Source organism: Toxorhynchites rutilus, chromosome 2, assembly GCF_029784135.1.
Source record: "Toxorhynchites rutilus septentrionalis strain SRP chromosome 2, ASM2978413v1, whole genome shotgun sequence".
Lineage (NCBI taxonomy): Eukaryota > Metazoa > Arthropoda > Insecta > Diptera > Culicidae > Toxorhynchites > Toxorhynchites rutilus.
This window is the reverse complement of record NC_073745.1, coordinates 183,790,517-183,815,970: the sequence shown is the minus strand read 5'-3', so window position 1 is coordinate 183,815,970 and position 25,454 is coordinate 183,790,517. Positions and strand designations below refer to the sequence as shown.

Genomic DNA, 25,454 nt, shown 5'->3' with positions numbered 1-25,454 from the left:
AATCGTACCACCACAATTATGTACGACTCGGCCAGCCAACTCGGATCGGCGAGATTTGCAGCAGTGCTTTTATCGAAGCAACCGCAGAATGAACCCATTCCCGGATCGATGGTGAGTGGTGCGTACGATGCCTACTTTGACCTCAGTTCAGCTCACGCAGCGTATATTCACATGTCATACACGACACACTGAGTGTTATCTCTACAAGCGGCTAGCGTTTCCATCATTGACTGAACCAATAGTCGTGATAGCGGACTTCGGGCCAGGCTGCGCTGATGGGATCACTGAATGTGCCCTTGGGCAAGTGGTGCCAATGTGGTTCAGACAATGCGGAATTAACCGGGCTTTTTTGCACTTACCTACGTCTAACCGTCTAACCCATTTTCCTATGTTTTTTTTTTCGAAATTAAAACACAATTTATTACTGTTTGTTCGTAAATGCTCGACATATCATCTTCATTGAAGGTACAACAATTGAATATAAGTTCACATTTTGATGTCGAACTAGGGAAAACAGCGAAAAATTGTTAGAATGTTTAGTTATATAGTGTAGTTGATCAGTTTCTCTTTTTTTCTCCTAGTTAAACTTTGTGAGAAAAAGCACACGAAACGAAACGAAATCCAACGAAATTCATAAATCTTTTAAAAAAAATCTAGCTGACTAGTAATATAATTCAAACCATGTAGGGCAAACCAAATGCTTGGTCATCCAGTTCGGTGTATTTGTCAGTGCAACTTGTATTGTTCCAGTGAGCGTGGTTCAAGTATACTATATCTACGCCAAAAAAATTGATTGAAAACATAGATCTTTATAAGTTTTTCGAGCAATTCTAAATTTTCCGGCGTTCGGCTAAACGAGCGGTCTATGAGCTCTCTCTCTCTCTCTCTCTCTCTCTCTCTCTCTTTCTTTCTCTCACCCTCGCTCTTTCAATTTTCAAGTCAAGCTACAGGGATTGATTTTGTAATGAGAAGGAGGCGATCTGGCGTAGTGGTAACATCCATGCCTCTCACGCTGAAGGTCACGAGTTCAATTCTCACTCCCGACATTCTTCCAAAAATGGAAGTAAAAGTGACGAACCAGCCAAATGAGTCGAAAATCACTATAATACAGATAAAAAAAATTGTAATGAGACCCTTTCAAAGCTAGAGCCGAATGAATTTTGTTTGTTTGAAATCTAGAATAGAAAAAAATACAATCAATCACCAATTGTCCAGACACTCGGCGATGAAAGAATCGACAGATTTAACTTCTCCGTTAAAAAAGAAAAAAAAGGAATAATCGTACAAACCTTATCGAAATCGCCGAAATATACGATATTTGAAACCAGCATGGTTCAGCATGTAAACCTATGTTAACTATGCGGTCGTGTTTCGGACACAACCTATCAATTTTTTCCAGCTGTTTCATACCTTTTATATTTCGAAAACTGGAGGTAGGTTATATCTGTGATATAACCGCATGGTTAACGTGGGACTACCGTTGGCTTAGTAATCATTTCTTAAAAGTTACATATTTAGAGTATTCTCAATAAGCAGATGAACATAGAACACGTAGCAAAAAAGAAATATAAATAAGAAACATTATTTCATTTATACTTGAGAATCCTGTCGATTATTTTTCTATAATTGTGTTCTGCACAGAGTTTGATTTGTGCAGAATTCTGAGAAAAAAAACTATAATAAACAATGATAGGTCTGATTTTAATAACGAGATTTTTTTTAATAAAAATTGCGCAGCGGTGGCGGTAATACGTAAGTACAAAAAAAAAATTATATGTTATACTATTTTTTTCTTAATGTTATCTCGCGTTTATTTTTTTCGTTCCAATAAACGTAAATATCTTAATTCAAAAATTACAGGAAATTATTCCTTATTTTACAAATCAGCTTCTTTGTCGGGTGATATTCAATTGGTTTTAATTTATTATCAGAATTTTGAACACACTTTTTGACACTATCTGTATTTTTTCCTGTTTTTTTAAACACTTTTCGATGTCTTATTCTAAGAATTTTATGGCGACTGCTTGAAATTTACCGCTCTATGGGCCACACGACTGGATAACGTTTATAATCGAATTCGAAGGTTCATCATTTACATAAAATTAATAATTTAACTAATGTAAAGGGGAAACTAGGTATCATTTTCATAGCATTACAAAATATAGTACGCAACCAGTGTTGCCATATTTTAATCTGGGTTCATCATCTGAGTACAGGGAAACTTCGATATAATGTACTCTCGTTAAAACGTACCCTCGATTTGACGTCACTCGATATAACGTATATTTTACCTCGATATAAAGTGCACATTATCAAAACCAAAAAAAAATAATTTGAATATGTTTTTTCTGAAAGAACAATAAGTTATCTGTATTTTGATACTAAAACTTGTGTTGTAACTTTAACCAATCCCGAAATACAACTGTTTCGTGGATCAGGATTCTAAATGAATCAAACTTCAATCAACAGAACGCAGGGAAACACCATGAGAAAAGTTGGCTTCGTCTTTTAATTGATTTAATTCATCAACCTTCCTCAAACAGCAACACAATAAAGTGATATAAGCTACGTTTCATAGTTCTTTATTATGCTTCGATATAACGTACAATTCGATACAACGTACAATTTTGAAAGTAAAATGTACGTTATATCGAAGTTACCCTGTAATTAGTAATCTTACTCATCTGTACTTTTTCTTCCAAAAATTTGTACCAACGAAAATATTCGTTGTAGAGAAAAATTAATTTTATTAGCAAAAGAAACTCATTTATTTACTACAAATATCACATTTACATTTCATTCGTCATTCGTGTGTTTGATGATGCTTATACATAGTTTTTTTTATCTAGATTGCATACTATCAATTATAAAAAGTTTCGAGCTGTCGCATCAAGCGATACTGCGGCGTGAAAGTAATCATGTACCTTAAAGCGGCTTTGTTCAAATGTAAGAAATTTCACTCGCGGAAAAAATATGTACCAATTTGTACTTTTTGACGAAAATCTGTACTCTGTACCGTACAGAATCTGTACAAAAAATAACGAAAAAACCTGTACCTTTTCAGATAAATCTGTACGTGAGGCAACACTGTACGCAACGTCACCAGGATACCAGTTAATGTATAAATGTAATCATTTCAATAGCGCCCATCAGAATGCATCCCCAAGCAAACAGTTTTGCATGTCCGTTCAACACGATAGCAAAAAAGAAGCAAAAAAGTATTTCACGGTTTCAGTTTCGTCAGGTTGCTTCGATTGGTAGTTAGTATCAGGCAATCGCCTTATGGTCTGTTCAAATGTATGCGAAGTCATATTCTTTCGCTTGGGTATGATTTCATCACGGGAAAACCAAGCTTAAGCAAGTTAAAAGCACAAATATAATAAATTATAATGTTATTATAGTGATTTCAATAGTTTGCTTTCGATGCAATTTTTGAGCTATCGAAACTAGTTTTTGGGGTCAATAAGTAACAAATTCCCCACTGCTTCTTTCATCTATTGAAGGAAGTGGTTTTCAAACTACTCCGTTCAACAGCCAGAGGGTTATTACCGCTCAAAACCTTGTACTTCAAACGTAACGCTATTGTTTTCGAACTTACACCCCAGCACAGAAACGAAAGACGTAGTACTACGTCAATAACATCAATGAAAAGGAGTAATACAGTTTATAGTTTCCGTGGCAAAATTTGTATCAAACTTTTAGAGAGTAGACTTATAATAAAATAAATAAATGGTATAGGAAAAAATGCTATTTTTCTTCAGATTCACAGCTGAGTTTATTCTAACGATCTTTGAATGATACGAGTTTATGCATCAAACCAATTAAAAATGCAACACATGTACAGTAGGGATTGTTAACCGGTTTTACCGTTAACCGTTTTACGGTCATTTTTTATTACCGAATTACCGATAATTTTACAATCAATAACCAGTAATCGTAATATTGCACCATAAATAATATTTGCCTTTACGCCGCTTCGAAATATTACTCGAAAATCAAAATAAGATCGAAAAACTGGATTAAACTGGATTAAAAACATATCTCCGATTAAAACAAAAAAATATTACTGGACAATCGAGCTGCCTCTGCCATTTCGGAACCGACCGAAGAAGTTCCGTCAACATCCGGATCCGAGGCCAAAGAGAGAATCGTCATCGTCCAATATTTCTCCAAGTCAGGCCCTCTGGATGCTATTCTGGCTAGATTGGCAGCTAAATATAGGATACCATTCAGCACTATTTCATCAGATCAGAGGTCATCAGATACAAATACATGACAAAAATATTCTATGCTCTTCGAACTGTTCGCTCAACATCGGTGGACTCTAAACGTGCGTTTTTCTCTTCTGGAAATTTTGTTAATAAGAATCGATCTAGATTAGACGACGACACATATGACATTCTACATGTCCTGAAGTATTACTTAAACCAACAAACTAAGTAGCCAAAACTTGGAAAATGCTTTTGATATACTAATTATTAGCAACAAAAGCCGTTTTTTCAAGAAAATTATTTATTTCAAAATGTTTTAACGGTAATTTACCGATTTCTGAAATTTTGGCACGGTAATGTAATCCTTAATGTGCAGTGATCGACACAAATAAAAATCCAGCTCGAATAGTAATACAAATTTGAACAAAACTTTTAAGTTTTCAACACACTGCGGACCGCTCACGAGTTTTCTCGTGTTTCGCGTTCCGTCTGTTACTGATGGATCCCGAAACAACCCGTGTTTTCTACACTTGATGGTTAAATCCTTGGTTTGCCAACAATCTAACAAGACCTACCGATGGCTCGCCTTCGTCTCATCCACACCGAAGGAAACGATCTCATTCGTGGAATCCGGATGAATGAAGCGTTCAAGTTCGTCCCAAAACGTGTGGTCCTTAATGTGTTAACAAGATTCTCGATTTTAATTGATGGTATAGAAAAAACAAAACGTTATAGCTCAATTTACTATAAAATATCGTTGATCTCTTTTTGAAAAATAAAAATGATAAATTTTGTCCTAAAGGCTTGATTTGCATGATATGACAAACAAAATCCACTCCCGAAAGAATACTTTATTGTTAATTTTTCATTGCTGCACCTCCAGGTTTCAACACTGTCTACGTGTAGCACAAACATAAATTGTAGAGCGCAAAAGTCAACTTTTTGTGACCTCGAGAATAGTTTTTAAAGCTGTAGAAAAACGGGCGGACACGAAATTCGATGCAGATTCGAAATATTACTGTGCGCGACCTTGAACGCAACGAATTTCAACGGTAAATAGCCGAGAAGTACGGAGTAGGTCGTAGAGCGGTTCAGAATACCATTCGGTACCATCAACAGCATGAAAGTGTCGGCTGATCGACCAGAAAGAGAATCGAAAAGTGTTACACGAACGGTCAAAATAATCACCATCAAAAAGGCTGGATCTGCCGATTCATGATCGCAACATTCGACAACGCGAAGCAGACCTTGATCTAGAGAGCAAGGTTAACGAGAAAAAACGAATTATCTTCGCAAGGAGTCAAGTCACCAAGCCGCTGGAGTTCTGGAAGCGTGTCATCTGATCGGAAACGGTGACTTAGAGTTTGTGAAAGATGAAGGATTCCAGGACAGACATCTTACAACCAACCATGAAACATGGCAAAGGAAATATTATGCGTTGGGGCTGTTACTCATGAAGGATTATGAAAACAGATGAGTATCCTTCCGATCGATCCGCGTTCAACCCATAAAATGGCAGTCCAGAAGTCTCGATTTGATCTCAATTTAAAATCTGGGTGCTTCCGTGATCGAGTTGTTAGCGTCTGAAATTGGTGATTGAAGACAAAGGAGGTCACATTGACTACTAAATAATCTTTTTGGTTCTTTTTTTTTAACACGAAACGATTCGGATTGTTATAACAAATGCATTCTGACCTTTGAAAATAATACCTTGCAACGCTGGTTATTTAACATGTTTCAAGCTGGTTAAAAAGAGTATATACAAACTGTTCACGTTGATTCACGCTCTGTCAAACAACGGAAAATTTAACCAGCTTTGTAAGCTATCAAAGGCCGTGTGTCATCGTCAATGAAGAGTTTACACCAATGTGTTTGCGTGTTCGGCACAATATTTGTAAATATATTGAATTGGTCTATTTCATACGCGACTGATTTATTAATCAAACATTGATAAAAGCCAACGCTCTTTATTTGTACAGTAATCGGCTGACACTACACACCGGCACAATATTGGCTGGCTTTCAACAGACCGATGAAGCGATAACAACAGTGGCAATAATCTAAATTGGAACTAAGAATAACATATGGGAAGAATTGCATCGATTTACGATGCACGGCGGCAGTGCAAATAAAGTGGGTAGATGATCGTGATACATCGTGGCTACCCGTTATCGGACGGTTTGAAAATCGAAAGAACCATAAAATCATGTAGTTACGGGTACTGGCCGGGCACGTACCGATCCGAACTATGTAACGCGAATATTTCCCAGAGCCGTTGTTCTCACTGTGAAACGCGAGACGCGGTATACATCATCACGCTCGTTGAGTCGGAAAATATAGCCGCGATAACAAGACATGTCATGTCAGAATGAGACAAAACAACGCAGTTATTTGACATGATAGTGACATTTAAATGCATTCATCGTAATTACTGTAAACGCCGTCTGAACAAGTTGTGAAAAGTCGTAAATGCGGTGATGCCAATTTAAAGACATTGTAGATTCTAAGTGATGTTTGATGTCATTCAGAACATTCTCCGGTTTTCCCATCGCAACATTTCTCACGAGAAAAGTAGAATTACAACACATTTTTCTAGTTTATAATTTTTTTTCCATTTTTACTTCCATTCCAGAGTACTACACCTTCCGCACCATCCTCACCGCCCGCAGCTCCTGTTGCGATGGCTGTCACAACGACAGTGCCTCCGGGAGCCCGCAGTACCTCCCCATGCTCAGCAACATCCGGTCCGCCAACGTCCGGCAGTGGACGGTGTTGTGACACTGGCCGGCCAATCTTCACCGATCCCATCTCAGGTCAGACGGTATGCTCGTGTCAATACGATCTGATAAACTACCAGCGACTGGCAAGTGCTGGTATCGCCGGTCCCGGCGGCGTTCCCCTATCGATGTATAGTGCGCCCTATAGTCCCGAAACTATGGCCGCATATTTCCCAGCTATTGGGGCCGATCAGGCACCGTTCTACGCAAATCCAGCCGTAAGTATTTTCGTGTTCAACTGAATCATCATCATCATTCACGTGAAAAGAAAACAAACTGTTCATTTTCGGGAGGTCCACAATCTTCTTACACGGGTGCAAAAATATTTCACCCGAAACCATAACCCAAAGCATCTCGACGGTATCTAGTTTTTGTACGCTATCCATGCATTATCAAAAATGTAACATGCCACATGAGATGTTAACATTGTGGAAACACAGTAAATGAATCAAAACTGAGAGCATTCTCCGACTCTTCCACCCATCGCCCGCCTCATCGTGTCCGGAGCATACACAAAGGAAAAAATACATTGTGTCTACATTGATTCAACATACTCCTATCGGACTGACCACATCTCACTCGGTTTTGGGATTAACCACACATGCTACTCTAGCGCTAGCGCACACCAGCAGCCGGTGCGCCATTTTTCGGGGGTGGGGGGGGGAGTTAAATAAAGCGCCGGAAAACTTTTAACCAGCAGCACATGGTTTACTCTGTAAACCACCGAACCCTGGCGCGACTGTTCCCGAAAAAAAGTCAACTATTCTGATAACATGTGAATCTCAGTTTCACGCGGAATGGCACACGAATGAGAAAAAAATCATCGCGAAATTTGATTCCGTGAGCGCTTAAACCGACGGAGCATGTCCATATACGTGTCAAACACAAAAGTTGATAATTCTTTCCAGATAGTTCACTTTTGACCGATCGTCATATATAGAGAAATGTTATCGATGCTTCCATTCGCTAGCACTCCGGCGCGATAGACAGAACGAAAAATCTGGGAAGACAATCAAAAAAGTAAATCCGAAATAAACGCGCTCAAGTATCAGCTTAAGCTTCTTTTCTGGCTACTAACTAGGCAACTGGGGTGGCTCTAATCGCCTAGGGGCAACCCTATCCTCTTTCCATTGTACACATTTCGTGGAACATTCCGCGCTCAAAATCGAACCAAAATACTGCACACAGAAGGAGAATAATAATGATAATAAAAGTTTATGAATTTGTGTTCTCCACCGTGTTTTGTCCTATTCTTGGGGTTCTGTCTTGACTCTGTTCGATTTCGAACCCGAACGACGAAAAGTCGTGCCACATATATAATATCCCATCATCATACAGTGATTGAATCAATAACGTAAATTATCATCTATTAGCATAAATAATGTCTTAATTTAATAAAATATGATGTTTATTTGTTTATTAGTCATGCTGAGTACGGTTTTCGATTCTTGTTCACAGTCTGCTCTGAGCTCCGAGAGGATTTTTATATTCGGAGTCAAAAATTTATGAATATCTGTTCGTAAGCTCATGTTTGAACTCAATCCGTCCGATTGTTTATTGTTGTTATCGAGTTTACAATTTTACTTGCCTCGAATCATCGTTTTTCTTTTTTTTTTTTTTGCTTGTCAATGGAGTTTCGCCCGCAATCTTCAAATACGTCTTCGTCTTCACTCCCGGAACCCGGAGTCCCGCTCCAAACGCACCACCACAAGTGGTTGCATTCCATTCACACTTCCCGTCCCTTCTGTGGCCAAATCGCCGCTGAATCATTCGAACAAATCACAGCGGGTTTTGGACAGTTAAGCATGTACAAACCCAGCAGGTCAGATGTTCCGTTTCGATTGCCATTGTTCGAGATTCGTTCGTTTATTTTTTACGAGTCTTGTGTGTGTGTGTGAACCACAACCATTGGCATTGAAATTCAAATTCGAGATCTCTTACGGAGGGCTAAATCTGAACAATATCATCATTTTATAGCTTGTTAATAAAATGCGTGATTACTGTAAAAGTTTGACGTTTTGTTGACTTTTCCGGATTTTCTTCACTCGTTGAGAGCGTGTTAGAGGCGATCTCGAAACACGACGCGGTTGCATGTTGGTCCACACATTTGGAGTACTGCTGCTTTGATCAATGGTTGCGATTCAGATGGATTCATTCAGATGTGCTGTGGGAGAATTTGACTGATCACACACTGCCTTCGAATCTAGCAGGTCCTTAATAGAAGAATATTAGAGTTATTAATGAAATGAAATATTATCAAGTTTTTTTTGTGTTTAAACTATTTCTAGTAGCAATCATATCCCTATATGGGTTCAAGACACATTTTAGGTTTCTGAGCAACCTTCAGAATATAATTGTATTCGAGACACACCAAAAAGGTCGCCTCTGTATCTTGGTCTCTTTAACATTACTTTCAGGAAATGAAATTGACACTCAACACTTGCACCTTTGTCTTATCCTCTTTCATGGGGTTTCGGACAACGGTAGAAACAACATATTCAATCACTTTTGGTATTATATGATGGCTTACCTTTATGACGACCCAGAATTTCTCGATAGGACGAATTTTCGGAGTATTTAGAGGATTTCCGGGCCGGTAATAGTGCGAGAATGCCAGAACGAAGCTTCCAGATCGCTTGCCAAACAAGAATGGTTTCAGCGAATTCCGACAATTCTTGAAGTTTCGATGTGGTATTCCAGTCCAGATTTTGACCTCAATGTCTCACAGTTTGGACCTGGTTTTTGAACCACTTCCTGTACCTTGTGCAAATTAAGGCCAGAGTGTTGCGTCTGCCTCTTCGGTTCGGTGCCTTCCGAACTTTTTTTTTATCCCAACAGTTTATTTTGTTAGGCTAATTCAGCTATAATAGAGCCGAATTCATTCGTGAACATTTTTTATCTTAAGATAACTTTTGTTGTGTATTACACTGTTACCGAACTTCCGAACTATGTCTCTGTTTAGTACAAAAGTAGTTTTTTTTTTGCCTAAAAAGATCGTCTTTTTTATCCCGAAACGAAATGTTGGGTCGATGCTCGAATTGGTTGAGAACTATTCCGATCGTCCCGAATCTGTCGCGTTTCTTGCAGCTGTCATCATTTCGTACAATAGTCTAATTACGTGAGATATTAAAGAACTTATGATTTTAAGCTGTTTACTGATCATTGTTAGGCAAAATTAAGTGCCCACCTCATAATTTTTTGAGTTTCTTTTCATTTATTGGACCTCAACCCCATCGCGAATTTGTGGGTGATCCTCGATTCAAGGGTTAAAAAAAACTAGTGTTGCCAATAAAAATTCTGAATCACTGGAGCACGCCTGGAAAAAAATGGATACACAGCACCTGAAGAATATGGTGGAGAGCATGCCGAAGCGCCTTCGGCAGGTTCTGATGGCCAATGGTGGCGACATTAATTATTGAAATGTGTTCTCTTACTTTAATTTATCTTTTCTGGAACCAATATGAAGTGGGCACTTTTTTGTCACTGTTTTTCAATTGTATTCGATTTTTTCTTTGAGTAAACTTCTTTTATTTCAGTGTTTCACAAGTGAAATTTAAAAAGAATACAAAAATATAAGGTATCAAAAAAGATTACAGGCAAACTTTTTTTGTGCGGGGGATAGGGACCGCACAAAAAAAAATCATGCAAAACTACACCAGCAGTTTTAAAAAATCGTGTTCGGTATACATTTTGAAAACAAAACTTTTTTTGTACGGTAGTTAGGAACTGCATAAAAAAGTTTCTCCCAAGAAAATAACTGAAATCCACGCCATTCACCGTTCAATTTCCCTTTGTTTCCCTGCTTTGCGATGGGACACTTTGCCTTTTCGGTTGCGCGTGGCTGTTTTGTGCTTTTAGTTGCATGTCGAAACGTCTTGCTGTTAGAAATCATGTCATGCAAAAACTTAGAAAAACATTTGAGCATTTGATGAGAGGTGGGGAATGATATCAGAAGTGGATAATTGAGACGCAAATATGCTTTTCTCGCACCGAAAAGCATATAAACTATCGAAAAAAAACTAAATGGACGATAACTTCGTCAAATATGCCACACAAGAAAAAATGCACAACAACAGGTTTTACTGCACTTTAATTTGAACCAAATGAATGAGAAAAATTTAAGTGTGAAACGAATTTGAGCTAATGGTACAAATATTACACTATTTCATACACTATAAAACGCACATTCATCGTCAGCCGCCTGCCTAATCAATATGGTCAAGCATCGTGAGATTTCTTGCTGTTTTACCGTATAGAAGAAAGTGAAGAAAGTCAGTCGCATGGAGGCCATCCGGAAGATTAAACTTTTTCAAAATAAATCTGAATGTTGATTTGTCAAGTCTTTTTCATTAAAGAAAAACGCGTCTTTTTAGCGAGGATGCCAAATCAAAGAAAACATGTCACGTTTTTATGAAACTTTTAAACCTTGATAACTAAATTGATCAATGGAATTAGTAATTCTCTAAGATTTGTTTGATATGTTATATATTACATTTCGCTAGTTCGCGATTGACTTATATTGACAGAAATTGGAAGCATTCTCATTTCACCCTACTTTTGTTTTGTGCATTTTTTATTTACTTTATTCTTCAATTCCTTTAATTCCAATTCCTACAGGAACTACGCAGTCTCAACATTACCTGAGACATTTTATTAGCATTTAGTGGATATTCCAAAGAATCCAAATAACACGGCTTGAATGTATTCTGAGTGGATTATTGTGATAGTCGGTTTTAATGATTCAATTATTTCCACCTCATAATGTTTCCCCAGATTTTTCTCTACATTTACTTTTATCAACTCAATGGTATTTTGGCTGAAGCAGAAATAACAACAGAACCATTTTTCCCATTTCGCAGTCCATTTATGTATATTCCCTTCGGGTTCACATTTTCTTCTAAAAACTTTCTGGTTATATCGGATTCCTGTGTTTTTTTTGGCCTCATAATTAGGATTTTATCCCTATTATTTTTATTTCTATTCGTGATTGCACAGCAGCATTCATGATTCATAGTTCGCTCATCTAGCCTGATCAAAAGACAACCAAATGGCTTTTCTTAAGGCCGAGAGTTAGATTTAGTTGTACTCATTGACCTTTTCAAGACTAGAGACGAATGAACTGAAAAAGTTTGAAGCCTATATAATTCAGTACTGCTACTACTAATACTATTTCCCTTTGCACAGTCTCGCTCCAGCTAGCGAGCAGTCAAATGCTGATGTCACACACAGCGGTTTTGCTTCATACGTTTGATGTCATGTGATGTGTGTGATGTGTGATTTTGTTCGTAACGTCAAATCTCTTTTTGTCGCCTTTTTTATTTTGTATCACACGCAAACATTGTTGTTATTTTTATACGCTGTCAAAAATAGATTGAAATGTCTATGAAATGTGGTGGTGGGGGAATATATTTATAATCACCTAAGTCCATGTGTGTGTCAACCTGTGATTGAGTGTGGAAGAAATCAGGATAGCCTGTACTGGGTTGCCCGGAAAGTTCGTGATGATGTTTAGGAAGACGAAAGTATATTACGCAATCTTTAACGCGGCTTTGAAAATATATCCTACTCCTACTGTTTAAGGTATGACAGTCCATATAGGTTTTGTGGTTTGTGACACTATAACTACGACAAAAAAATCAAAACCAGATAGCATTAAAAATTACTTCTATTGCGACAAATGGTGCATGAAACAGGAAATCGGGATCATTTCAGAGAAAACATGTAAAATTGAGTGGTTGTCAGGATATAAGGTAACGTGACAAAAAGTCTGGGATATCCTGAAAAATTGGGAAGGTTCACATTTCTGGATATAGCTGTTATAGCTATAATACAAAGAAGAAGAAGAAGAAAATGTTTCGCGATGCATGCTCTGTGTAATATGTGAATTGATTCAAAGAAACGGACTGTGGAAAATGAGCAGGGTCATCAACATTTTCTACTTAAGAATCAAGAATAAATCATTTTCTGATATACACACACATAGTGCAAATAATTCAAACATCTCGTCAAAAGGGGCAAGTAATAATAAGAGTTTGATCGAAAATGATTTATTATTCAACAAAGTATTCCAATTTTATCCAAACTTATCAAGATTCAATGTACTAATCGTTTCGGTCCAAAATTTTGGGTTAAAATTGCATATACTTTACTAATCATAGTAACAGTTTTCAGAAATGACGAAAAATCAAAATATTTTGAGGACCTTCCCGGCTTGGAAATTGTGTTGATACAATTCATGGCAATTCGTATAAATATGCATCTCACTATGATTAGTAAAGCATACGCATACTGCAATGTTGGGCCGAAACGATTGAAACTCGATGAGTTTGGATAAAATTGGAATACTTTATTAAATTACAAATCATTTTCTGTCAAATACTTATTATTACTTGCCCCTTTTGACAAGATTATTGAATGATTTGTACTATTTGATGGATCTATTAAGTATAATAAACTATTGAATAAAGAAGGATATTCTATCATATCTTTTGAACAGCTGGCAGCAAAAAAACGTACGACTTCGAATGTAGAATAGTTCTATTTCATCTTACAGAACGTCATTCTGATTCTAGAATACTTTCGCAGATGATTATTCACGCTATACAAAATGGAGCTCATTATTGACAGTAATGTGCATTGCGTGTTAGCCACTTATATAACACAGATTACGCATTAATTACGTACCGTACGCCATAACATAACTGGTTGTAGATTAAAACCATCGTTATCACGAGTGACTCTGACTGTGCAAACAAGTTAATGAATGTCAACTATTTTTTATCATGCTCAGTAAACATTGTCGGTGGTAGTGGAGTGTTTGCATCACCTCACATCCCTGTTCTGGGATTTAATCAGAGTCAGCGTCGATTTTCCGGGCGAAAAACCATTGATCACATCCTTGGGAAAACAAGCAAAATAATATATTGATAACTTTAATTGGAGATCCATTTGGAGTCGCCTCCATGGTACCGGCAATCGACCTCTCCTTTTTCTATAGGAGCCTTGAACCACTACGACCAATAGTTTCATATATTTTAGTATGCACGGTCAGTTCGTTCCATCAATCAGATAATAAGTCATAGTTTTACTAGGACATTGCATCTCCCCCAAGAAGGTATGACTTCCTATGTGACTTCCTAGATGAAGGTTCATCAGGACATATCCCGTTTTCCAAGAATCCGCAGACTTCGCAGAATCAATACACTGGACAGTAAATGTTCCGAATGTTCTCTGCTTCAAAATTCAGCTATTGAAATGACATTTATCATATGTCAGTTTCAATAGTTTTTTTTAGTGTTTTAAGGATAGACTACATTCTTAAACCAGCTTTGACTAACATGTGTATGCTTTGGATGTATTTGATGCTGCTTGGCTATCTGAAAAAATACGGATGTTGGCATACCAGTATTCTCTACCCAAGCAAAAGTTTGTATAGGTTAGAATAGCATGTTTTTTTTGCTTGAAAACCGGAGGCCACTGTCCCATTGGGATTGGCTTGTCAATACCTGGTCCCAGTTATCCCAGTTCATGTAGATTTATCAATCTTCGACAGAACAGTTAGTCATTGTTTTCACCCGGTCTTTATACATGATTCCCATAATGTTCAGTTGAAAATCTTTTAGGATTTGTACACGTCTCTTCAAATCAACATCTTGAAAATGTTTTGCGAGTTGAACATGTACAAATGTAGCTCTGGGGGTACGCTGATCATTGCTCCAGGTATTGATAAGGATTCCAGATGTTGTAGTTCATCATGTTTTTTTTCCTGAATTGAAATTTGTGTTGTTTTAGGCCACCACACTCACGAAGCATATGTTAATCCCATGACCCTCAACGTAGCGAAAATAAACTGACGGAAATAACGACAATGAGCCGACATCAATAACACTATTCACGTGTCTAGAAGACACATTAACCACGAGCTGACTCATATTTTTCCAAAATCGAGTGTAAAAACATCGGTTCAAACTATTCATCATAAATGTCATATTTCTCAGTTCCAATTATTAATTCAGTAGATATTCCTGTCATTTTTATTGTCGTTGGACAATGACGATTAAACAAAGGGATTCAAGAGCACCCTGTGTTCATTCGAGCACCCATGACTGCGTCACACCTGTACACTGCTGCTGCTGCATTTAGTCAATTTGTCAACAACGACTGCATTTAATTTCGGAACCCCAAAAAGTTGTAGGTTTATCGCCATCCTTCCCATCCATGTAGGTATGTAAATAACGCTAAAAGCTTTCAGCGCAATACACCTGCTTCTCCGTTGCTGCTTACCTTCGTTTGCTGGGGTTGGTGATGTGTTTCCTCCAAGAACAACCCGATTCCACAGCTGAGAGGAATTAGCGTTACTCTAGCCCATCGTGATAGCCATCACCGGGAAAGAGGGCCCTTTTCGTGTGCCTATCAAAGGCTTCACGCTTCGATCTTCTTTTGCTTTCCCGAGGGACGAATGCTTAAATTTCTGGACTTTTCCGCATCCGTTTCGTTTGGCCAAACTCTTTTCCACGGAAAACGATTATTGACTACGGCTGAAACACTTCTAATAAGTTGAGTGATCGCGGGTCTCTCTAGCGTCGTTGCTTTAGAATTCTAGCTTAAGAGAAAGAGACGGAAAGATGAAATTATGTTGGCAATAAAGGAATTTTTTATGCGCGTATAATTTATCTTAACTACCTTCTTGGCGGCAGTTAGCGAGAAAGGATTGCCACAACACACACTGCAGCTAGTGGGAGAACGCAGGAACAAAAAAAAAGTGGAGTGCGCCCATGCATAATTTATTAAATGTAAGTGAAAATTTTAGAAAGCACGAGCTTCCTCTTTTTTATTTGCTCGAAAAAGATTATTACAACTCATTTTACAACCTGTTTATGGTTGGAGTGAACGTTTTACAACTTTATTTGAAAACGAGGTGCATTGTTTAGAGAAATGATTAAGGGCGAAGGCGAATGTCAAACGAAACATTAGCGCTATCATCCTTAATCGCTGTTGCAGAGCTCGGGGCTAAACTGTTTTGCAACTTTTTCAACGCATCAGGAGTCGGAAAAATCAACACATCAATCTAAATCATTTGCTAATTTGCTAAACAATCGCGTGTGAGGTCCGCATCTCTTGAACCAGTGCTAGCACAGAAGCTAAGCTTGGCTTTGATTTCGATGCGATGGGGCAGAGTATCAACTGCAGCAGTGCTGCACTCGATCGGTGAGCTCTGATAGTGCATGCGATTGTGTTGTGTTGTTTACCGAACAGCGTGCAAATCCGTTAACATCATAAAGGCTGTCGAACACGGCTTAAATCGGTGTAAACATAAACTATCCAAGCAGAGGATGGTGATTGTGATTGAATTATAGGCGTAAGTGCCCACAACAGTGGATCCGAACACAGCGAAATATTTGATTCAAGCAACACACATGCGCCAATAATGTGCTTTACTGAGTGGTTCCAACGGTTCATTCGGACCCTCGGTGTGTATTCCAGGATCAGCCTATTTTGAATGAAAAGTCACGTACTGAATGTGCAGTTCGGTTTTTATGTTTGGCAACTTATTCGTTTCTGTTGTTATTTTCATTTTATGAATGGAGCTTCTTTTTTATAACCACACCATGTGTAGAAATTGTGAGTTTTTAAAGGCACTTGGTTGTGCAAAAATACACCACCACCGCCGCCACACACACACTTTTCACTTTTGTATGATAAGCATGCGAGGAAAACGTAAAAGCGAATGCAATTTGTCAATAAACACCTCTTGGCAAGCCGAGCGACAGCAAATATTGCTGATTATGCTCATTTTGCCACGGAACGGTGTGGAAGTCGCCAGTCGCGATTGTTGTTGTCCAAAATGATCAGCTCGTAGAGGTAGTATCAAGCCCCAGCCTCGAAACGCGATTGCTCTACATCGATAAACCTTGAGCCCGTACATGGCCTCCTGCTCAGCTCGTGTTACAGATTAGCTGAAACACTCTAATTATTGTATGTTTTGTTTTCGTGCAAAACACAACACTCGCTTAGCCACGGACCACTGAGTGTTTGTAATTACTAGACTAATGAAACACATTCGGGCTATCACCTCTGATAATTCGATGTTCGAAGTTTCGACATGTGCTTTTTTGTGCAATAACAAGAGTAGATTTGAAACAAATCCGGGCAAAACTGATTTCACTCTGAAGAGTATAACTATGATTTAAATCAGAAACGCTCACAACTTCAACTCTCCATAGGGAGCACTATTTTTCGCATTTCATCAAAACCAACAAACAAGCCAATCTCCGGTTGGCTTGTTTGTTGCTATCACGCGTAAATGGTTCTGATAGTAGCGTTAACCCGGCTCCACCAGAATCAGTGCGCTTGTTAATAATTTGTTTAAATGAAATTAATTACGTGTCAGATTCAATGTAAACGTTTCTCGTTGCCACGCTCTTACTCATCGTCTCATTTCGCGCTTCGTAAGCTCATCGTATATATAACGAGAGACTGACAATCGTCAACTTATTCTCGATGGCGAGAACACCAATCATATTTGACATGGAAGTATGACCTTTCGTTGCTTTATCAGCCCAAGAAGCAGAAATGTACATATTTTTAAGAAAGGGAGGGAAAATAAATGGTTTGGTGTTATTTCCACAGCAGCTTGCCTGATAATGACAACAATTAGGAACAGCTGCGACAGCCGAAAAATATGCAGCTTCCTACTACAATTCTACAATTCTTCTCAGGTTAAACGAATAATTTACTCCACTCCAAAACAGTCCAGGAGGATTGAGATTCACAATAGGTTACTGAGCATTGTTTTCGATCTCATTCGCGGGTAGCACTTTTTGTTCTAACAAGTTCAAATTTTATTCCCATTGCAGGCCGCCGGAATTGACCTGAAGGAAAATCTCGCAGCCGGTGGTGCACCATGGCCTTACCCCTCCGTCTATCACCCGTACGATGCGGCCTTCGGTTACCCCTTCAACTCGTAAGTTTTTAATTAAATTTATCAATATCCTGTTTTGTGTCTGTTCCGCGAAGCGCTCCCGTTCTATCTCCGCAGGTTGAACACTGGAAAAATTCTCCGAGAAACACATGTTTCCTCCTTGCGCAAATTCATGTACCCGTGATTAATTAGTTTCATCCCGCCGCATCGTCTCATTAGTCGGTATGAACACGAGACCAGAGAGGCGATTTCTGATTATGCAATTACGACAAATTTATGAAGATGTTTCACTTGTCAGGTGAAATGTCAAACGCCCGCAGGTTACATATTTTAATGAGTTTCGAGCAACTCGCGGAACGGAAGGAACGAAAAATTGTATGTTGATTCCACCCCACTTCTGCAAATGTGTGTCAGCTGATGATCACAAGACGATGGAAAACGTTTTGACATCCCCGCGAGCTTGTGATCTTTGCCGTGTTGTTTTTTTTTGCTCGCTCTCTCTGTGAAACAAGTTGATGACAAATTTATGGCTAGTGTAAAGTATTTTCTCCGGAAAGTATTCTGCCAAAATGGTTTGTTCGTTCGGTCTCTAATCGTTCGAATGTTCCTAAGCACACGTCAAACGGGTTCCGCCACCGAATTCTTTGATCAATTCACACCAACCTGATTGCGTCGCAGTAGCGTTCAACGAACCGAAGCATTTCCATCGAATTGATAATCGTAATGATTGATTTCTCAATCGGAAAAGAAGCCGAACTCTCGCGCGCGTCACAGTAGACCATGAGTTCAAAATACATATATCACCCCGTTTACTACGACAACAAACATGATGACGATGATCAACATGGTTACCCTTTGAAGCGCGTCTGCCGTAAAGTAGGCGATGAGTGATTTACTGATATGCCGCGCGATATATCGCGACACACTTTTAGCCCGAAATACACGGCATACTTTGTTGGACTTCGCTTTATGTTAATTCACCGCTGGCGGTTCTGCAATTGTGTGCTGTGTTTAGTTTTGAAACAAAACAATTGCGATATTCCTTGCGATTTGTGTCGCCTTGGTGTGTACATATATTCTAATGGCAGGAAATGTAAGTTTTTTTCCCTCTCGCTCTGTACATTGCTCATCGTTTTGTTTCGCCCGCTTGTTCAAAAATCGTTTAACAACGCAAATGCATGTATTTTTTCACACTGGCTTTGACATTCATTCACGGCAACAACGGGTGTATATTCATATCAAAAGTGTCTTAATTATACGGCTAATGTATTATTTAGTTTAGACATTCATACGCTTTCGGTTGTTGGTGGTTCGTGGCGGCCAAAGTCGAACGCAACTCCACTGACCGCTGCCTGTTTCGCTTTCGGTAGCTGATGAATTATTGATGGATTTAATATTCCATTAAATATTCAATCCATTGTCATTTCCAGGTAATGTCGCGCATTTCTTCAATCCAACAGCAACACACACACACACACACACACACAATCGGTTTGATACCAACAAAATGACGTTCTTTATTGTCCTACGGAGGATCTTGATCGGAACTGTTTGTTCTCTGCTCGCGACACACATTGGACACCAAAATTCTCCGAACACTGTCATTGATGAGCGCGCGTGACTCCACGGTTTCTTACGGTTCAATATTTCAGAGTGACAAATCGAACGTTTCGAACGGTGTAGTAAGCGTTCACTCACTCACACGGCCTCAGGCGGTGAACGATTGTCATTACGATCGTCTCTGCGACGACCATTTGTTCAACATCTATAGCAGAGAATCACGATTCAAACAGTTTCTGTAAAAAAAAACTTATCGCAGTCGTTCTTGCCTATACTAAAGGGTGTCCCACATCAAATTGCATCACAGAAAAAAAACGCTGTAGAAAATTACCTAGTTTACTGATTCTTTTCTAACTTTCAAATAATAAGACATGAACCTATTAGTTGTAAGCTTTTGGTTCATGTCCTTGGGTACGAAAGTGACCCCGTTGGCTTCGTACCATTCCAGGACATCCTTTAAACAATGGCACGAAGCGAAATCCGGCCAAAAGATCGTAGGACCCTCGTGTTGTCCATGATGAGACAATGAGGCTTCTTCAGCATCTGAGCCCGTGACTTTTCCACCGTATTTTGCCGTTCGTCACGATTTGGAGCCTTCTGCAGCCCCTCCCGGTCCTTTACTCTCTGAACGGAAGACTTGGACAGATTCATCCTTTTGGCCCCATCCCTGACCAAAGCTTTGAGATTCCGCTTAAACGCTTTCACGCTTTCACGCGATACGCTTGTGATGCTGAGCACTAATAGAACATCCATTCTGACCGCATTTCTCATTCCGTTCGATGCTCAGGGTTTCGTAGTAACGTTTAGTCACACGACTCACCATCTACTGCACGATTCCGTGTTGTTTTCCGATGTCCGATGAGAGAGTTGAGGATTTTCCAGGTGCTTGCACAAAATCAAATCGCGACGTTGCTTTTCGAGTGACGCAATTTTTTCAAATTTTCGAAAAACTGACAGCGACAAAGATACAGTGTAAACAATACACTCTAAGCTAGTTCTACCCAAATTTTTAATAGACAATACCCAATGGGTAATTTTCTACAGCATTTTTCCGTGATGCAATTTGATGTGGGACACCCTTTAAGCTAGATTCGGGGTCGATGAATGACTCAAACAAAATTAGATTTCTTGAGAATTCTCTTAAAATTGTTTCGACTATTGTAATTGTTAGAGTGCCAAAAAAATGATGACCATCTTATGTTTTCAAACGGGACTTCCTTAAAAATGTTGACTACTCTATGACAAATTTCAGCTCAACCGGACTTAATTTACTAGTGTCGTACAGCCATCAAAGTTATAATTTTTTTTTGAAACCGATAAAATAGGCATGTTCAAAAACAAAACAAAATCGAGATCACAATAAATTTCGACATTTCATGGAATTTTAAGACATTTGGCATAAAAACAATTTTTTTAAACCACGATTTCATAACTCCCTTGAGTGATTTTACGGGTTTCAAGAAACTCAAATGTTGACGTTTGCGGAACTAGTTAATGAAGTCCCATTGAGCTATATCTTTGCATAGGGTATTCTATCGTGCAAATCAACATTTCGCAGGAAGCCCCGTCTGAAAAAATCGGGATGTCCATTTTTATTGGTACAATGAACCATACGTTTTGCCTCGTATTCCGGAAAACTACTAAGTCCCAGAGAGTCCATTTTGATAGAAAAACAATGACGGGATGACAGTAGATCTAGAAGTTCCATGTAGTTTGAAGATATTTGGAACAATTTTGATAATTTTTGAAACACTGAACATGTATAAAATAATGAAAAACTCCATCAGAATGAAGAAAATCATATATTTTTCCAGCAAATGATGTAGTAATTGTAAAATGACAAGGTTTATCTGAACGCGCTAAATCTCATGTTTTGATTGGTTCAATTTGTGTTCCCAAAGTTTTGTTGTCTAAAAGCAGCAAGTAAAGTAGCACCGGAGCACAAATTGAATATACCATTGCAAAAATAACCTTAGCTGCCATCAGGAAAAAACAGACAAAAAAGCGACTCAGTAAATATTCCCCCGTTGCTGCAATTGCAGCTGTTCAGTTTATGGTTTGCTAACGTACTGAATGGACATACAAAGTTGTCAGCTTCAGAATGCAATCTCACAATATGTACAAAGAAAACTGTACAGTACTGAGCTTGCAAGAGAAAACTTCAAAATATCCAAACCGTCTCGTAGCCACTGTAGATTTTGATTTTCCAATTATGTGCGTGGGTGTAATTTGGAAGTTTGTGTGTACGAATTTCTCTGTTTGATATGCGCTCATGGACGCTTCATGTGCAATCATGGACTCGCGGCCTGCATCGGTATTCACCGTGCATCAGTTTAACTGCTATTTCAGTGTTTCATCGCATAAGTGTAAAAATCGCATCCATCTCCATATGCCGTTTTTTGCCGGGACTCTCTCAGTAAATTTAGGTATGTGTCCGGGCCTAATGGTGACTTTTACGATTGATTTTTGCGAATTATGCACACAACCGATTCGGTTCGAATTTTCTGTTGCCGTTCTGCGGAAGGTGCTGCATAATTTATTTGTGTATTATTTCTTTGAGAATTGAGTAAGAAACTGAAAAACTGCTTAGGTACTCAACAAGTTTAGTGTTTCAGTGTCGCTCTAGAGAGCGAGCAATCAACAGTGCATATTAATGCTGAGGCTGAGAGTTAACCCTTTATAAGGCCGTGGAAAGTAGGCAAGATATCGACTCAAACTTAAGAGAACATAATCCTTTCATGAGGAAGAACACATATTCATCTTAGATAAAAAATTAGCGGGTTTTCTACATAAAAATAACTCTCAAATGAATATCGCTCATTTTAAGCAGCCTTCAAAAAATTGAGCATTGCCAAATACCTTCAGAAGTCTTTGGTTAAGCAAAATATTGAAATAATATTCCAAGTGTGGCAAAAAAAATGTATTGGTGGTAATATAGTTACCACGGCCTTATAAAGAGTTAATTTGCACTTCTTATTACTTCGCTGCCTGAATGGCCATTTAATTTACTTACATTATATGTGCAAATATGTTGAGCAAACAGTGTTAAATATATATTGTTGTTTTGACCATTTTTTTATTATCTTATATCTTTGGACAGAAATAAAAAGAAACTTGTTTCAAATATATGATTTAAAATACAATAATTCAATAATTTTTTTCGAGTGAACATGAAATCTATGATTATTTTTAAACAGAGTTCTGATCTGGAATGTGACAAATTTTTTAAAGAAATTTCCAAAAATCATAATCTCTATCCCAAAGTCGTTTAAGAAAGCAGAGAAGGCACCCCTAAGCATATTATATTGTTTAATCTTATTCTCAGTATGAAATTCTCAATAAAAATTTTCAAGAATATATGGTAATTTTTTTCCTGTTTGGCTTATGTGTTCCGTTTTTATTCCAGAACAATTTGGTCAGGCAATCTCCACTGAAATATGAATAAGAAGCAACATAATGAACTATGTAGTTCTACGTCTCTGAGGTTATGCCTCCGAGATTCTTCTTCTTCTTTAATGGCACTAACGTTCCTAGAGGAACTTCGCCGTCTCAACTTGGTATTATTTGCGTCATTTTTTATTAGTATTTAGCTGAGATTTCTATGCCAAATAACACGCTTCGGGTGCATTCTGAGTGGCAAGCTCTAGAATACGTGTAATCACAGTGCAAGTAGGAAGAAATTTCTTTGACGAAAAACCCCCCCGACTAGAACGGCAATCGAACCTGAACCCCCGGCATGTTAGGTTTGACGCTTACCACTCGGCAACGGGAGCCTCCGAGATTACCCACCCGTAATTTTCTCTCGTGCGTTGGGCATTCGTCAAGAAATGTTTTAATTTTGATAAGTGGCAGTAAAACAAAATCTCCAAAGAGTCTGGTTGTTGAGTCAATGATAATTTGGCTTTGCACCTGCACAACACAATCTTGGTGTATTTTAAAGAAACTCCAGCGCATTGCAATAGTGACATATCTCATTCTTGGAGCTAAGCAACACGTAAAGTGTGCCGTAGTCAAGCATAACTATTGGAAAGCGCCGCATTATCAGTTTACGAAATGCCAGAATGATCATGGATTTTCCCAGAATCTACTCTGCAAGTTGTTAATGTATTGTCGAAAGCGAAATCCATGTAAACCATCATACTCGGGTTCGGTCAACTATTCAGGTGATATTTTGTAGCTGTTTTTAGACGGAAATAACGTCTGTTTTATGCAGACGAATTCCACCATGGCTATATTAAAAGAGAAGACATACGTTTCTCAACAGTATCTTGGATTAGTTGATATATTATGTCGAGACAGACACGGCTGCATCAATGTCAAGAAGGTTCAGAAGTTCTGTCCACACCATCGAGTCGATCCGCGAAGTTGTCCAGTAATCGGGAGAATTTGAATCCAATTCCATGCGAAGACAACAAATCGAAAATAATGAACATTGTAAAAAAGAAACTTCATGCGAAAATTCGGCCTAACCATATTAACCAGTTGTCGTGATAATGGTTTGATTCATCTACCCATTCATTGCTTGATCGAGACCGATCATATTCCTGTACCTAACAATACAACAGTGATAATGACAAACGTTAAAGAGTGTTGCACACTCGGTCTGCTCTTCTGTTCTGTGATTCTTTTAAGGCGTTCAATTCCGCTCCCTTACTTGACTTATGCTTTGTCCGGCGACTTCATTAATATTCACACTCAATTTATGCGCTTATTTTTAGCTTGTTTCAGACATGCTGCTGCTGCTTTTGCAGAACGCGATGCGTGACCGAATGTGTTTTTGTTCGATTTTATTGCGCTTCCTCAGCAGCAGCAGCGCAATCTAGTGTCCGATTACCACATTCGGCTAATTGTTAATCAATTGAATTATTAGTAAGACATTACGTTGACAAGTCGTATTTGGGTTGGTCGATGAAACAAAGCTGTTTCCTGTCCGTTTACCCCACCCTCCCTCGTCCCATTCCGGTGGAATGTGGTTTTGTTCAAGTGAATCAACACAACAGTCTGTTTAGCAGCAGTGTTGACTTGCGTTAATAATTAGTTAAAATGTTTTCGGTGCTTCAAACGAGACAATACGCGTTGGTTGGCTGCGGGCCGATCATTCTTATCGTGGTGAACATGTCCAAAGTGGGCGTCTGGCCGAGGTCGGACATTCCGGTCAACGAGTTGCATTCGATCCGAATGCATTACCGGGAATAAATTCAAGAATAATAATTTGCCTGTGCACGCGTGACTTTCCTAGAAATCAGATTGAATCACACGCATCCTGCTTTCGACGAGTAATTAGGGGGGATTAGAGTCCTACGTGCCGCCCCCGAAGACAACCAAACGCCGTTCTTGCGTTTTTTTGTTTGTTGGAAACATGGGCCACCTTTCTCGTATTCAACTCCCTTTCACTGCTGCCATGGCACATAACTCCCTTTGACTTTTTTTTATTGGTTATGTAAATGAGCGCAGCACCGACAGAGGGCGCTCCGGCCAGGAAAAGTAAAGTACAGAAATTCAGTGTCGGGTCTCGCGGGAACATAAAACTCAAAGATAAAAGTATGATAATTTGATCATCATGGCCACTAAATTACTTGCTTGTTATTAGGTATTGTTTTGCGTTTAATTCCCTCTTTAGAAAACGTGTTCCTAACCTGGTGTGTAAAGCGACATAGTTTGGGCTACACATCCATTTATGCTTGTGTGTTTGTGCGCTGTTTTATGACTGATGGCGTCTTAGCATAATGGAACTAGTAGAAAAACAGGTTCCCGGTTCTTTCGGAACCGTGGAGTATCTCGTAAATTTGAAGTTTTGTTTTACCATATACTGCGACAATTTCCTTCGCAAATCAGAAGTAGACAGTGCAAGCCATACCGAGAATATGATGAGGCAACTTGGTTCCATGGCTAGGCGACTAGGTCTGAGAGTGAGCCAATTTGCATTAGTCACCGTGTAGTTTAGTTCAATTTACACGTTCCGTTCACGACCGGTTTCATTTGGTC

The 25,454-nt window shown here is 38.7% G+C and overlaps 1 protein-coding gene across 1 annotated transcript in view; it reads left to right on the top strand.

Moving 5' to 3' along the window:
* Nucleotides 1-25,454, top strand: part of LOC129768321 (homeobox protein caupolican) — a 102,550-nt gene that overhangs the window by 63,743 nt on the left and 13,353 nt on the right. Inside the window, exons 2-3 of the mRNA XM_055769882.1 lie at nucleotides 6,844-7,206; nucleotides 17,845-17,951. Coding sequence (XP_055625857.1) covers nucleotides 6,844-7,206; nucleotides 17,845-17,951 — 470 coding nt within the window. The remainder of the gene's footprint in view (nucleotides 1-6,843; nucleotides 7,207-17,844; nucleotides 17,952-25,454) is intronic.